General features: G+C 39.8%; 1 protein-coding gene across 21 annotated transcripts in view; it reads left to right on the plus strand.

Annotated features, from left to right (window-relative positions):
* ebf3a (EBF transcription factor 3a) overlaps positions 1-17,265 on the plus strand; it is a 94,716-nt gene that overhangs the window by 55,057 nt on the left and 22,394 nt on the right. For 10 of the 21 annotated variants that reach the window (XM_059532791.1, XM_059532789.1, XM_059532802.1 and 7 more), the window contains exons 7-10: positions 1,961-2,042; positions 6,562-6,706; positions 12,992-13,125; positions 14,136-14,262. In XM_059532791.1, coding sequence (XP_059388774.1) covers positions 1,961-2,042; positions 6,562-6,706; positions 12,992-13,125; positions 14,136-14,262 — 488 coding nt within the window. The remainder of the gene's footprint in view (positions 1-1,960; positions 2,043-6,561; positions 6,707-12,991; positions 13,126-14,135; positions 14,263-17,265) is intronic. The other 11 variants (XM_059532790.1, XM_059532810.1, XM_059532796.1 and 8 more) reach the window with 3 other exon arrangements.

Here is a 17,265-nt window from a genome sequence, read left to right on the forward strand (position 1 = left end):
GCGGTCCATCTCACTTTCAAACCTCTGAATGGGTGCTTTGCAATAATCTTTGAGTTAGCACAAGTGTGTCCACCTGTGCACATGTGTGTGAAGCCATTTGTTCGTGGCTATAGAGTGAGAAAAATACAAGCGAGAGAGAGATAGCAAGTGAGAGAGGTAAATAAAGGCTATATTTCAGGCTTGATTTACTCCGATACCTGCTGTGAAACATTACAGCTCTATGGGGAAATAAAGACAGGGGCCGCGAATTACAGCTCGTAATACTCATTCTGATAATGGCCTGTCCAACAACTACCATACACACTGTACACAATTAAAGCTAATGCTTTAATGACGGCAGACACGTTTTTGGCCTCTTCTGGCCGTTATGACTGTCATCTGTCATCCTACTACAGCGATGCTGAAATTCACTTTTTATTGACGCTGGTCACTAAAAAATTTCTGAAACTACCAAGGCCACCTTTGGGGCCCTTGCTTCGCCTTTCTCCTACTTTTCCTCAATCTGTCTCAATCCTAAACATTCCCTCTCTGTCGGGAGGAAAGGGTGACCGTATATAAATGAGAATTGGAAGTGGAGGGGTGTTCAGGGTTGCGGATGTCATTTCACACAGTGATATATTGCTCGGCTCGCGGTCCCATCGGAGAGTCCGATTGAGAGACTTCATCCTGCATACACACACTGTTTACCTAGTGAAATACATGTGTTAACTCAACACTGAACACAATCTGCAATGCATGACACCGTAGAGAGAGAAAGAGGGACCATTACGCCGTACGTCTGGCCTCTCAAGGGTTGAAACGTTGAGGTAAATATTGGTGGACATGGACATCCATATACAAAGACAAATTTTCCACCTACTGGATATTTCTGGACCAACTGCGGCCCCTTTTAGGAAAAGTTAGCTCACTCTGCAACCATATTGGTGTTTTCCAATTGGTCAGACAAAAATATCCAAAGTAGATCTATCTATCTATCTATCTATCTATCTATCTATCTATCTATCCCCTCTATAGCTGCAAACAAACAGCTTTAAAAACCAATTCATCAAAAACTCTGTTGGATCTTCTGATTTCCATAGCAATTTCTCCCATATTTTTTTCTACAAGTGGTTTTCCTCTTAAAAAAAAACACTTCGTGTTATACAAGGAGTGTTGCACCAGCTGTACGAGCCTTCAACTTCCTCTTCCCGTAAGCCCTCTTATCCATCTTCATTCTCTTGAAGGACTCTTGAAGTGTCTCTTTACCTCTTAAGAACACCAGGTTTTAGTTCTCGAGGTGTGCATGTGCCAGGACCCACCTGATGGGACCTTCTCCGACTCTCACGCGCACATGACATTTGCCGAACAGATTATGCAGTTAGTAATTTGCCCAATAATTACCGGGTGCTTTTGTCCTGGTGGCGGGGTGTGTCTAATTGTCCAACAGGACTGTAAGTTTGCGCGGCGCTCTAACCTCGTTAGGTCTCCTACCCCGTTCGCCGGTCCTCGTCTGTGATGAGCAGGGCTCAGGTGTGCTGGTTTACCTCCCCATTGAGAACGTTAAGCCTTAATTACAGGGTAGAACGGGGAAAAAAGAGGGGGGCGGAATATTAACTGACTTCCGTTCAGTGACGGGCAGATGGGTTCTGTGGGGAACTGTGGGATTTGGATGCGTCAGCCACACGGACAGACTGAAAAACAGATAAACAGAGAGACAGGGAGGTCATGGGAGGGTGAGGAACAAAACACTAATGATCATTACTCTGAGGGGAATTATCTAGAAACAAGGTGAATCCAGCTGTCGGTGTGATCACGTTTTTGTGCCAGTCGTGTTGTTTGTGGATGTCCTGGACTCGCTCTGCTATGAAGTGTACAGTTGTATTTTGTACTATCGATTTGTTCCATGCCGGTTTTCTCCCGGTCTTGTGTTGGATTGATTGTCTGACGTGGAGTTTTCCCTCTCTTTGTCTTCTTTTTGCAGATTCTTTTTGAAATTCTTCCTCAAGTGTAATCAGAACTGCCTGAAGAATGCAGGAAACCCACGGGACATGCGCAGATTCCAGGTAATGTTTTCTTTTTCTCTGCACTCACACACATTCTAATATGAAAAACAGGCCGCTTGCTGGGGTAGCTGTATGGTGTATCGCTTTGTGGATAATTTTAAACGGCCTGCCTGGACCCGGTCGAAGGCCAGAACTGTCTCCTCCAGAGATGCTTCGATTCTGCAGTTCTGCTGAAGCACATTCCAAATGTTATGCACATAAAAATAAACCTTTAGGATCTCTCTCTCTCTCTCTATCTATCTATCTATCTATCTATCTATCTATCTATCTATCTATCTATCTATCTATCTATCTATCTATCTATCTATCTATCTATCTATCTATCTATCATCTGTAATTCTACAATTCTATCTATCTGTCTATACATATTTTCTTATGTAAAGGTTTATACTCCACAAATGCATCTGCACTATATATATCTACACTACTTTCATTCATTTATATACCTCTATTTCTGTGTGTTAGCATTCAATCGCAGAAGGCATTATTAGATACAGTACACGGAAAGGTCTCAGCCTTGGACTTCATTACGTGTGTTTGTGTGTCACAGGAGCTCCGCTTAACCCAGTGCTGCGAGGATGTGTGTTTATATACTTGTGGTTATATAGATGTATTGTCGAGCGGGCAGCAGTGGTGCAGTCTTTGCACAACTTTCATTTTTCATGCTTTGGAACATCAAGTGTCTTCACTGATATTGATCCATGCTTCCAGAGCAGAAGGTCAGAGCCGGCGTGAGAGGAAGTGTCCTTTCTGTCTGCACGGCGAGTAAAAGAAACATCCGTCACAGCAGATGTGCCTCCACACAATAAAGTCACTGGACCTCTTTTTCTATCGCTGTAACAGCATGTCTGGGTTTTCAACCAATTTACACTTCTTTGCCTCAGCACTTGGTTTAGGTGTGTGTGTGTGTGTTTATGCAGAGCCATACTAATGCCACTGTATCTTCAAAGAGCACTCGTTTCTGTTGATTCACTCACTCTGACTTCTCTCTTCTCCATCAGTCGTTGCCTGTGGAATCTGTTCTTGTCTTCTCAAAACTTCCTTCAAGGAAACATCACCCTTCACAACCAAAACATTCCCTTTTACCCTCCACATTCTGGTGTTTTTACTCAAAATAATTTCAACAACCCTGCGGGGAGAGCTTATGACAGCATCACTTTTTTGAAATCATTATCAGTAGACAATTCCAACCAAAAGCAGCCTGTGAGATAAATGACCCAAAGCCGTGATGCCTGTCAGTCTGTGAGCAGAGTCCATTAACAAGACACCTCTCCTCCAGCGCTAACCCTTAAACTCTGCTCTGCTAAGCTAAATGCCACATCCAGAATAAATTTCACTCATGTTCCTTTCTTCATGATCTCATGGCAAGGTCGTGCTTTGGGGGTCTCTGTCTTCCCCCATTTGCCATTCCATTTTCTTTTTATTATTCTTTCTGTCGTCCTGTCTTTTCCTCTATTTTTCCTGAGAGAAGTATACATCTAGAGGTCTAATTCACACCATGTTTTTGTGACAGGACAGACATTCAAAGTTGTATTTAATGCAGAAAAATGGTTCTGAACCTAATTCAATGAAATGAAACTGCCATTAGTTTTTTTAATTAGCAATTACAAAGAAGTATTTTTTGTTTTGTTATATTTAAGATAGTTATTTATATTTTGTTCAACAATTAATATTAACTAATAATTTGTTTTATTTATTATTTATAATTTATATTGTATTTAAAATTATTAATAACAAATTTTGTAATAATTAATAAAATAAATAATTTTTTTTTTTTTTTAATTCAAATTTGATATTTTTTTAATTATATGTAAGTTTAAAATTGTTATTTATAATTATTACATTTTAAAACGTTATTCATTATTTGGATTTTTTATTCAGATGTTTTTATCATTTGGTTCAGTGCTAAATTTATTTCAATATCAAAATTTTATCAATTAGTGCGGCAATGCAACAATTCTTTTCATCTTATTTGTTGTAAATAGGCCTCAAGTATTAGTCTTATCATGACCCTTGACAGTGAATGCGACAGAGGGAATATTCCAGATTGTAACTGCTCCACTTCCACCTCAGACCCCCCACAATACGGCAACCCACCCCTCCAACCCCTCTCCTCATTCAGATGCTAAACGAGCCTCATTCTCTCAATGCAACTGTATGGGCGGCCCTCTTTAGTAAACAGATCAACAAAAACAAAGAAAACCCCCTCATCTGCTACCAGAGGGGCTCTTTTCAAATTCTCTTTTTCTTTTGAGGATCTGCCACCCTTCTCCATCACGGCCCTTACTCAAGCTGTGACTAATAAGATAAAACAGCTAATCAATAGATCAATGTAATGGGGTGAGCTAGCGATCTGTGGGCCGGAGGCTGCATTTGCGTGGCTGCTAATAGTTGATGGAGCAGATGAGAGACTCTCCGCTTATTTCTGTTCACCTTAAGTGGCAGATTAAACACTAATTGTAGCCTTTTGTGAAAAAACAAAACAAAAAAGCCACAGTGCTTCAAAATGGAGGCCTCTCTTTGATTGACAAGGGTTTGGCTAGTTCTCCTCAGACAAGCCTCTTGTCCTTTATCTAACACTCGCACTCATGTAAGTGTCTCCTTTAAATAAGAAAAAAAAGAGGCTCTCCTTCTTAGAAAGGTTAATTATATTCTTCAAATGAGAAATTAAATGCGCTTTATATAGAGTCGATTCCTGCACGGCGCTTCGTTTGGAGAAAGAAATACAACGACCTATTGCGACCGAGGACCAGAATATGACAATGTTAAACATTTTTCACCTTCATTAAGCGAATTTGATTTAGTGTTTGACACCAAGAATTAGTGTACTCCTTTTTTTGGAAAAGTACTAAGTGTTCTATAATGGGTCTTGAGAAATTCCAAGACCTGTTTGGAAACATGTCGAATGCATGTGCGTTAATCTGATTATTTAAATATAGCGTGTTTATGTGGAAGTTTCTAAGCAGATTTGAGCCGTAGCTAACAGTAGCCTGTTTGAATTCAGGCTGGGTCATTAGCAGTCAGATGGCGTGCCAGCTTACACGGAGCGTATTGAACCGCACAAGTCATCTTTCGTTGCTTAAGGTGTGAAAACAGACTCTTTTTTTCAGATTATAGTGATATAACTTATTGTTTTAATAATGTGAAGCCCGCGGGGAGTAGTTCCACCAAACCTAGTAAGACTGCAAAAGCGAGCAACTTTTTTTCCTTGTTTCGCTCCCTCCTGCTTGGCTTTGAAAATAAACAATGGGCACAGGTTCAAGTTCCAGCGCTTAGTGAGGCAAATGTGTTTGCGGTTATTGTTTGGAAGGTGTGGAGTGGTCGCACGGTTGTCAGCATTCAAAATAAAGCCTTGCTGGTACGGAGGAGAGAAGTCAAACAAACAAAGTCGCGAATGCAGTGTGTGTGGCGCGTGTGCAACCATGACCAAAGGACCCTACTGATCAGAGGCGCACCGGCTTCATCCGCTAACTGTACTGAGACCTGCTCTCATGTTGAGACACCACAGGCCAAAAAGGCTTTTTGTGTTCGTTTTCTCGCAAATAAGACGCACAACACAGGGTGGGCTGAAAAAAGAGCCTTGCTTTCTGATAAAGACCAGCAGACGCCCTTCAGAAGTGTCCTTCTTGTTTTTTCTGGTCTTTAAGTACTCAGAAAGGCCTCTGGTCACAAACAGGCCTGATATTTTTTTGGATGCCAAATGATTCATTTAGTTGAGTGAAGTATATTCTACGTCTAAGCGGAGTCTGTTTATTATTATGTGTAACATGATTTTAATGTGAAATAATGGATTTTTACAATTCTACATTCTGAACCCAAATTGGAGCTATCAACTCTAATTTCTTTTGTTTATAATTAAGGAGTTTTCAATTTGTTTCATGTAATGTATTTAATTATTTTTAATGTTTGGATGTTGAACTATAAATTTAGTTAAAAAGAAAGATTTTAATGTGGATCAGTGCATCTTTACTAACACTTTCACACCAAATTGATGATTTATTCATTTTTCTTTTTTGAAGAATGTTTTTTTTGTCAGTTTTAATGTATTAAATATTATTAAGATGGTGAACAATTACATTTTTTAAGACCTATTGATAACACTTTACTTAAAGCCTTATGTACAATGCATTATAAAAGTATTTATAATGTATGTTATATTGCATTAAATCTTTTCATTAACAATTGTAGCCAAAGTTGAAATAGTAGATTCCTTGTTACATTTAAAATTTGTTGTTTGTCATGTGTTTTATACTTTCTAAAGGTATGTTCAATGCATAGATACAGTAAGTGTTAAAGTGTTTTATACTGTAACTGAGGTTAAAAATATTAATGAGACCATACAATGCATTATAAGGCATGATGTAAATGCAAATACTTTTATAATACATTATATATAAAGGCTTTAAGTAAAGTTTTACTGACTTGTTCATACCCAATCAAACTTTTATGAACTTCTTCACACAAGGTCCAATGTAGAGATTGAACATTCCTTCAAACAATCTTTACGTTTTCTTCACAGGTCGTTGTATCGACAACAGTTAATGTGGATGGTCATGTGTTGGCCGTGTCGGACAACATGTTCGTCCACAACAACTCAAAACACGGCAGAAGAGCCCGCCGCCTTGACCCCTCAGAAGGTACGGCCACTCCTTATCTGGACAATGGTAGGCACATTTACCATAACACTATTATTTGCCAAACTTTTCTCACTTTCACCTTCTGTTTTCCTGCCTTTCCCTTTTCCCTTTTTCACATTTTTAGCTCACATTCTTTTAGTCATCCACATCCTCCTTCCACAAAATATAGTATTGGAGCTTTAGAGGAAACATAGCTAGTTCATCTTTTAGAGAATATTCATGCTTTCTCTGTCCACTGAGTAGTATTTTAGAACTTTGCCACCTGGTTAATTCACTATTTATATTGAATTAGAATTTTGAGAGTTTTTGCTATATTTATGAATGATTTTGGGCCACGTTTTTTAATTATCTTTAATTTTACGTGTAATGTTTTTTTTGTTGTTGTTATTCTGAAGATTGTATCCTAAATTAAGTGTGGTGTGATTCTTGTCACATAGGCACAGACAGCAAATCAGCGCATGCTAAATATTTAATAAACATATTAATATTACATATTTTGGTTAATTTGAATATACCTTCACATTGCTACGTTTAATATATGTTAAATAAGGTACAGAAAATGCACTGATTTCATCCAGGCTTGCTTTTAATTAACACTCTATTTTTATACTGTATATTCTTGGAGATATAACGCAAGTCACTGGATGGTAAAATTTAGATTTTGCTGCTTTGTTAGACTGAGCTGGTTTTGATCACTCTACTTCAGTACTCAAATCTCTGTGCTAAGCTTTAAAACAGAACATAATCTCTGCTCATTTAAAAACATAACATTAGTATTTTCTTTGTCTTAATCAGTCCTTAATTACCATATCAACCAAAGCGCCAGTAATATTTAATGATGCAAGAGAAATCGCATCAAATCCCTGCTCGTGTGAGACAAAAAAACAAGCAAAAATATTTGTTTTCTATTTCTCGGCTTCTCGTATTAACGTCGGTGAAACGCAGTACAGAAGTAGCGTAATTGAACGTTTGTGCCCTGAGCACTCAAGTGTTTGGTGTGCTGACGTATTGTTTGTCTCTGTGCTGTAGTCGCTTGATAGTAGGGGTGTTTTCCTTAGCAACCGCCTTTAATTAGGAGAGCAATTAAGAAGGTTGAGGCCTCTCCCCTCATCTGCCTGAGTCCCATGAGACTGAGAGGGAGAAAGAAAGAAAAAAAACACGGCCCAACCCAAACACTGCCAAGGCTTTCCTTCATCAAAACCTGGTTTGCAGAGCCCTTTTTATTGTAAATCTTTTTCTAAGCTTCCATTACTGTGTTCACAACCATCGTAGAGATCGGATTTCAGTGGTTTAATTGTGCTTGGGAAAAGATCGTTCATAATTTGTGATTTTATCATTTTCATCAAAACTTTCTATCGCTATGCCTCGCATACAATATTCACAGAATGAGTCCATTCCCACTCGCGGTGAATTCTGACAGCACTGTAACAAGTGGTGGCGATATTCCTGACAACTCTTTTAAATTTCCGACTGTTTTAAAAGCTCAGCTCCTCCTTAAACACCCACCGGCCTCGCAGATGCGCGCTCTCACCACTTAGTTACCTGCTGTTTCACCTGCCCCTGATGGCAAATTTGGGCTGTAGTGAATATTACAGCTACCTATCTAATATCTGGCCCTTTAAGGGCAACTGGGGGACCGTTAAAATGAAAAGAAAGAGTTTCCTAGCATCTGACAGTTGCCGAACTTGGCGTTTAATCACTTCTTTAAACTCGGAAGAACGTTTAAAACTTATCATTCGACCGAGAAGGAAACTTGAGAAAGGTTCAGCCTGTCATCTCTTTCCATTCTGGTTTAGAAGTGCACACATGTACAGGATATATAGTCATAAAATAAAAATTCATCCATATTTACGGTCAAGCCCAGGCCTGCGCTACAGATACGGGGTGGTTTAGATTAGAAACACATTCTTGAAAGTGATAAATGCAAGCTGAGAGAGCTCGAAAGCGGACATGGGGAGGTCCTACTGTTTCTCCTTTCCTCTCACACTTTTATCTAATCATCTAATTCAGGCGAATTTTCCCGGATAGTGAATTTACTCTGTCTTCTGATCTTCAACTTAAAGTAATTCCCTCTCGCATGGCCCAGCGGACCCTCACCGTTACCGTGCTCTCCGAGCACATGAGCCCCTTTCATTATTTACAGCTGGAGAACAAAACCTGGGGGAGGAGAAAGAGGCGAGCACACACTATAGGAGGGTTCCTTTTGCATTAGCGCCATTTAGATACACCATGCAGAAACATATGTACGAATTCACACAGGCGCGAATCTGCGCGCTCGCATACAAAACGGCCCCATCTGCACATAGCCAGACACAACATACACAATCAACAGCCCCCTCCCTTGTCCAAAAGCACATATTCCCAGATTTGGAAACCACCTAGCGTTGGTTCTGTGAATATAGAGATGCACAAAACAGAAATGAGAAGGAAGACATTTAGAGCGAGCGAAAGAAAGTCTCTCTTGCGGCGCACGCACCCCCTCTGGTCTGGGCCTACAGCTCCGGGTTGATTTGCATACCAAGTGGCGGTAATTTTGTTAGGTTTATGCAATAAAGACGAGCGGTCGGCGTCTGTGAGGCCGTAGCCAGTTAGAGAGGACAGATGGGCCGACGTGAGGTAAGAGCTCTAATCCCATCAGCGCCAGGATCAGCCTGCCATCTGGACATCCCCTGCACAATTACAAGACATTTTACGCGCTGGAACAAAGGAAGGTTGCAGCAGGCAGGATGGGACCTGTTAGAGTGCCTCAATATTGGGGAGTGCAGCGAAAAAGGTGGCAAACACGCCGGCCCCCATGTTGCCATGGAAGAGGACTCAAGTCTGATTAAAGCTTTACACCAAGATGTCGTGGTGTTCTGTAAACAATACACACGGGAAAACACACACACACACACACACACACACACACACACACACACACACACACACGTCTTGCTTGTTGACCATCCATTTCAGCAGAGGAAGCCCATCGAAACAAAGCCAGCGATTTCTCTGAGCATAAAGAACTACCATAAAATTAGTCAATACATTTATACATCCATGCATGTAGATTCCTTCTTGGAATGCTAATTTGATATTTTATTATTCACTTTTATTCTCTTATGAACTTTATAACACTTTATCAATTTATAGTCTCAATAACATGCACATATATACTAAATACTTATTTTATAAATAGTAAGTGAAATGGTGACCATCAAAAATTATAAATATTTTATAAATAAATTTGGAGTCACACAATCTCTTCATATTGCATGTGAGTGGCAAAATTATTTTGCAAAAGTTTTTATTATGTTTGTGTAATAATGCAATATTTGTTGCAGCAATTAATACCAGATTTTAAATATTATAGCATTTAAAAAAAATTACATTTGTAATAGTATGTTTAAATGTGATAAATAATACTTAATATAATTATATTTATACTTGTATTAAAATTAATATGTAATTATATTAATATTATATAAATACCCTATTATACTTTATGTTTATTAAATACATTAAATACATTAAATATATTATTTATGATATTATTAGTTCTAATCAAAAAATGTGTAAATGCTTTGTAGGATAGTTCATGTAATGTTAATTTCTATTTCGAACACAGATCTAAATCCCCTGCTAAATTGTTCTCCCATTCTAAAACACGTTCCTGCCCATCACTTCCTAGTGGAGTGTTGAACTTGGCCTCTCCGGGCTGCCATAGACCATGTCTGCTTTCTCCAATTTCCATCTTCCGCTTGAGTGCATTTCGCACGTATATCATTAGCTGACGAACACAGGCTGTGTAATTCACTCCTTTATGCTTCCCATTCAACACATGTTCCCTCTCTATATTCACGCAGAATGTATGCAAATGCTCCGCAGCTCCGCGGCGAGAGGTCTGGCAGCCCTTTCTCTTGGATGGCGGGGGGGGGGGGGGCATTGAGAATTCCGAGGCAATGCGTGGTGATCTCAGGCCACAGCTGCCAGACTGTCCCTCTCGTGGGCCCGTTCTCACCTCGCACATGCGCAGACATGCTCACGTGCACGCACTCCCTTCCTTCTGCTCACCTACACAAAGTAAATTTGTTTACTGTAATTTTTGGTGAATGATTTGCTTTAATTGGTTGCGCTGATGAAGGTCAGTCCCTATGAGGAGTCGTGTCTGTCTTTAGAGACTTGATCCTCTTTCAAACGCTCTGCCTGCAATTAAGAAAAGCAAATGTCATTCCCAAGCCTCAGAAATGAAAATTTGTATGAACTTATTAGCATGAAGTCAACAGCTCTAGTTAAGGGCAAGCTCCCTGTGTGTGTGTGTGTGTGTGTGTGTGTGTGTGTGTGTGTGTGTGTGTGTGTGTGTGTGTGTGTTTGAGCGAGCTCAGGGCTTCTGGTGCTCTGGGAGCTGAGAGGAATGAGTAAATATAACCTCCACTAGTCCAACATTAAGGCAAACAAAGAGAGCTGCCTTGTCTGGGCTGTTCTACACAACAATACCAAATGTTGATTAACTGGGGCTGCTCGAACAGCAAAGAGACAGGAGAGAGAAAGACCTGCCCACATAAGGGCTTAACCCTGCAGGTTTGCCTCGTGTAATGGTCATAAATATATCATTTATTGCATTATTAGTGGAGCTTATGAAGTACATGAACAAACCACTAACCTTAAGTATTAAATTTGGGCATGTAATGTGCCCCAGACCAGTGCTATGACTTTATTTACCTTGTGAAGCATTAAACAGGAAAACAAGCCAAAGGACCCTAAACCATAGGGATTAGACTATCATAGAGATTTTGGGGTCTCCTTTAAAAAATAAAAATAAAAAAATAAATAAATAATTGATAATCCCTTAAATGATTCCTTATATATTAAATATATTAATCAAAAATAATTTAAAATTCAATAATAATTTATATACTTTTATTTATAAACTATTACATAAATAATATAACATTTTAAATATAGTTTTATTTATATAAATTGTCAATATTTATAATGCAATAATAATAATAATAATAATGTTTATATATAAAAAAAAAATGAAAGCAGCACGACTATTTGGATAAGTGGTGTATTGAATATTTTTTGGTGATAAAATGATGTCAGAGTCTGTGGGCTGATGAAAATGATGGCAGACACTTTTAATGGAGTGGAGAGATTCTAAGCTGAGAGGGTTTCCAAAGAAGCCAACCATTTTCTGTGCATTATTAATAATCTCCCTGAGACCTTAAAATCTAAAAGCACAATGCCATTGTTTTTTTTTTTCCTGGAAAAGAAATGAAGGGAGTGGGCAGGGGAAGCTTTAAAATAAAATGAAAACAGCTCAAGGTGAAAGGCTACTGTTGCGGTTGAATTGTTGGACTGTATTAGCGGCTTGTTGTTGTATCCACACTTTCTTTGCACAGGAGTTCATATTCAAAAGGTGCTTTGGAGGGGGTGGCGGAGCAGAGTCAACATGGTGAGGAAAAGATGATCAAAGCGTGCAGCGCTAAGACGTTAACGGGGGGTCGAGTCGCCCTGGGCCTCCGACCGCTTACAACTGTGATATCACCTCTCTACTCCGCAGGGGTGGAAGGGGGTAGTACAGTAATGTATGCTAATGAGCCATTGGCTAACTTCACGACAAAAGGTGGGGTCAGAGCCATGAACTTATTTTCTCATTTAAGAACACGTGTAAAGTATGTACACCATCAGCGCGATTTCAATCGTAAACCTACAAAACCCACATCATCTTCTCTAAAATCTGATTTTAAAGACCCCAAAAAGTACTCATTACCAAAAGATAAGAGACACAGGGAGATAAAGGGTTGGAAGTGAGGAGAAAGTTGGAAGTTTTTAAACCAAAGGCAAAGTTTACGGATGAAAAGGTTCGACCCAATTAGTGGGTGCATGAAGAATCAAGCCCTCACTTTTTGCACTCTCTGCCCATGCTTTGCCCCACAACCTTTTGTTTGACTGATCTCAGATCTGTGAAACCCCGACAGATAAATTGACGGTCCTTGTGCACACAGTGGTTAATCATCAGTAACGGCCTGCATTTGGTCTAGTGTATCCGTACGGATGTTTATCTGCTAGATGTGGACTAGGTGCATCACTCAGTGTATTCTTTTCCTTATCATTGTGTTATCGAACATATTAATGGTCGATTTCTACATGGAACAGTTGATGTACGGCATATGACTTTTGTTTTTACGTGGCCCAAATCATTCATGATTTGTTTACTTTAGGGTTTGATTATCCTCAGCGTGAGAATGAGCAGTGAGCAGCATGTGACTAGCGCTTGTCCATACAAAAGCGGGATCCTGAGTGTTGTGCTTTTTGTTCTGTTATAAGCAGCTACCCCGTGCATAAAGGCCATTAGCCCCAGTGAAGGATGGACCACTGGAGGAGCCACGGTCATTATCATTGGTGATAACTTCTTTGATGGACTACAGGTCGTGTTTGGCACCATGCTAGTATGGAGTGAGGTAAGACTTTGGCGTAAAACCATTTTATTGTGCATGAGATATTTGCCCAGCCATTTGTTTCTGTATCAGCCTTCTAATGAACTTCATTAGATTCTATAAAAAGTGATTATGTGAAAACTGTGATTATACACAGTTTATGAAGCCCGGCTTCTACCTGTTCAATGCAATTATTCTGGCCTCTGTTTATTGTCTCTTTACATTTACTTTTTGTTCATTTCACGCCACATAAACATATAAATAAGATTGAACTAAAAGGATGCCAAAGCTGCGTTGTAATTAGTTCGGAGCTAATAAAGACTTCAGGTTAGTGTGTTCCTTTATGAGTTGATAAAGCTGTCTGGCATATATTTTCCGGTTGGAGCCTCAACGAGCCAATCAGCATTTGTTTATTCGATTTTATTTTATTATTTTTCTTTCCTAGTTTAATCACAAGAGCAGATAAGGAGTTAGATAAACAAACTGCATGCTAAACAGCCCCACAATAAGTCCACAGAGGCCTCCTCCGCGTTCCTTGCCGAACCGTGCGGTCTTGCAAAACAATTGAACAATTAGGGGTGAAATATCTCAGAGGGGGAAAAACGAGCCAGGGAAAGCAAGGAAAACATTGAAGGAAAGACATATGGAGGTGATTTTAGCAGGACTCCTGCCCCTTGGCCTTTCCTTGGCTCGTTGTAATCCAAGGTCTGCTTGCTGATGTTAACTCTAAAGCAAGAAGAAAAAAACAAAGAAAGTTTGCAGTTGGATTTTGAATGGCATCTCCTTGACAGGTTAATACACCACTGTGGCCTTTGAATCAATGCAAAAACTGGTACAATCCTAACCTAGTTTGCCCACTGTTTAGTCATGCCCTATTTCTGAGCTCTAGGTAAACAAAAAACCCTCAAACAACAAGAAACATTTTGGACCAAATCCTTTTATGAAGGGTTTCATTGGATTCCAGTTGTTCAAATCAATGCAGCAATTGGTGCAGTTGGATGGTCCTAACTAACTTTACCCATTGTTTCTCATAGCTCATTACGCCCCATGCCATCCGAGTGCAGACCCCTCCAAGACACATCCCGGGCGTTGTAGAGGTCACCTTGTCCTACAAGTCCAAGCAGTTCTGCAAAGGTGCACCGGGACGATTTGTGTATACAGGTGAGCTTCAGTTGGTTTTCTCAAATCTTTGGCTCCATCCTTAAGTGTTGAACCCCATCCGGTGTGGGATGCATGCCTCTGTAACCCAATATCTCCTCCATCTAAGGCAGAGCAATGGAGTTGGGGGCAGCTGCCATCTCCAGTTAATTTCAAACCCAGACAACACTTCTATGACCCCTTTCTCCTGAACCATATCCTCTACTTTGCACAAAAACACTAGTGTTTCTTGTCGCCCAGGTTACTCATGTGTGCGTACTTATGTATGACCAGCTCACAAGGTTGTGCTTTGTGTGGCTTTTGGGCCGATTGTGTTTTTATGTGGTCTTAGATGAGAGTAATCTCTCCCTTGGTACAGCTGATACTGGAGGTTACACAGTCACACCGTGTTTGACCTGGAAGCAGTGTGCCTGATCCCAAATTGAGTAGGACAATGAGATAATCATCAGGAATTACTCTCACACTCAGGAATGTCAAGGCAGAGAGAGAGAGGGAGAGATTGAAAATGACAGAGAGAGGGAGAGAGAGAGAGAGAGGAAGGTGAGGAAGGGGCCCTGGTCCCCCCAGGCAGCTGTTCCCCATCCCAGCCCCACAGAGGCTGCGGGCTGATTCTCCCTCCCACATTTAACCCGCTCAGCAGGGGCAGGGCAGAGGCCAACGAGCCCCTGCGATAATGAAACCCGAGAACACAGGGCCAGCTAATACCAGACCTGCTCAGACATTAATGTCTGCCATCGTTAAAGCCACAGAGACTCAGGAACCAAACATGCGCTAATGCTAATAAGCACAAAATATGTAGAAAGTGTGAAATTCAGCACGTATTATAATGCTTTGACGAACCTGTGCATTATCATCCCTAACAAAAGCTGACTGTGGTAACCATAGTTTCTGATCATAGTAAAACTTGGGCTGTGTCCAAAATCAAAACAGCTGCTTTGCTGCCTAGTCAGTGACTAAACATGCAGTGTGTGTGTGTGTGTGTGTGTCTAAAGCACTGTCATGTCTTGTGCTCTCATTTTAAACCATTTTTAATTTCTTAAGAGATTATCAAATATTTAATTCAATGCTTATTTGTTATGTAGATCACCAAAAATTAAAAAAATAGTCTATATAAACAGTATATACAGACATTTATGCTGTATAATTATATTGTCTACTTAAAGTTTACTGGAGGCCATTATAGAAGACAAACCATCATCTGTCAACCCCACCTTCCCCTGTCTTCAAGAGATGTTTGTTGTTTGTTTTCCCTCACTGATCCTTGTTCCTGCTCATCAGTGAGGAGATATAATTACTGGCAGAGATTTTGAGGACTTAGTTAATTATCCCCTTAAATTAAAGGAGGGAAGTCACAGACTACACGCCCCGTCCTTCTCATCTTCTGAACTCCGATCCCCATAATGCCTCACCTCCCTCTCTGAGGTCACAAATGACAGGCAAATCAGAACACACACACACACACACACACACACACACACACACACACACACACACACACACACACACACACACACACAGGCTAGACTGGATTCAATCCATGCTGGTGTAAGGCTTAATCAAACTGGTTGACATTTCAAGTCAATTAAGTTCTCCTTCGAAGCATATTTATTAATGAATGTTCTTAAAAATGTGACTACATCAAAAACAGTTGTTGTAATTATGATTATTTTCTTCATTTTCTTCGTTCTGTATTTCAGTTTTCTTTTCTTCTCTCCTATCTTCGGTTCTTAAACACTTGTAAGTGCTATCTCGAAGCAAATTGCTTGAGTTTATGCCTGTAATTAGTTCATAAACAGATGCTTTGAACTGGAAATGCTAAAAGCCTTCACTAGTTACAGCTCTCTCTCTCTCCTCTTTATTTGTGGATATTTGCTCAATTGTGTAACGGCATGATATTTTACAAGGTCATTAAGGAAAAAAGGTACAAACAATGTTTTTGTTGGGCACTACAACATTTCATGCTGACCACACCCTTGTTTCGGAGTCAAACACACCCTCATTCTTATCTGATAAATCATGGCCAATTAAATACAGTGCTGTGCCCTCCTTATGCAGGGAATAGTACATTCAGATATGGGCTTTATCATTACTAGCTTACAGCAACCATCTGCTGAGTGATGTATGCTGTGTTTTCACCATTTACTTGACTTAAATTGTTTTTTTTCTTTTTAAATGCATATCTAGGTTTAAATGTTTATCTACTTTAAAATCATGATGCATTGGGTGAAGTTTTGGGAGAATTTCACAAAATACATGCATATCACCCCTATGTGTGCATATTCATTATGATTTATTTTTTTTTAAACAATTAAATATTTCAGTAAAATTTGTGTAATACAGTGTTTAGTTTAAATCATCATGAATATATATATATAATACAATGATTATATTATAGATATACTGTAATCATTTATTCATTCTTGGCATTAAGGCTAAAATCTGCTTATGTCTGTGATGGCTTTTTGTGAGATTCCCCCAGAAAGCTTCATAGCCCTGCGATGGTGTCAGTGCTGAAGGTGTTGTAAAAGGTCCTTCGTGTTCGCTCAGATGTGGCAACAATCTCCTGTCAGAGTGCGGTGCTACTTTAAGAGTCGATAATTCTCCTCCATCACAGCCAACACAAGCCGTCTGTCTCAGAGGTCAATGCTCTTTAAACAAATTACTCTGCTCAGACTCTGAAAGCGGCTCCTAATGTCCTCCAGTACTCTCCAATGCCTCTCGCTTTGACACAGCTAAACAACAGTGAAATTAAACACTGCGGAGATCCACCAAGACCTGGGGACATTAAAGAGGGCCTGTGATGGGATGTCGGCATCCCGTAAGGTTACGCAAACACGAGAGAGAGTCTCTGTTGTTTATATGAGCTGCCAGAACTGGGTCTAAAACAATGTGTTATTCAATAGCCTTCCATTAACACTCAGATTTATCGCATGTGTGTGTGTTAGGGCTTTTAGCATCTTCATTTAAAAGGAAACACTGCAGTGGTTTATTGAGTCTGCATCCCTT

Source organism: Carassius carassius, chromosome 40 (assembly GCF_963082965.1).
Source record: "Carassius carassius chromosome 40, fCarCar2.1, whole genome shotgun sequence".
NCBI lineage: Eukaryota > Metazoa > Chordata > Actinopteri > Cypriniformes > Cyprinidae > Carassius > Carassius carassius.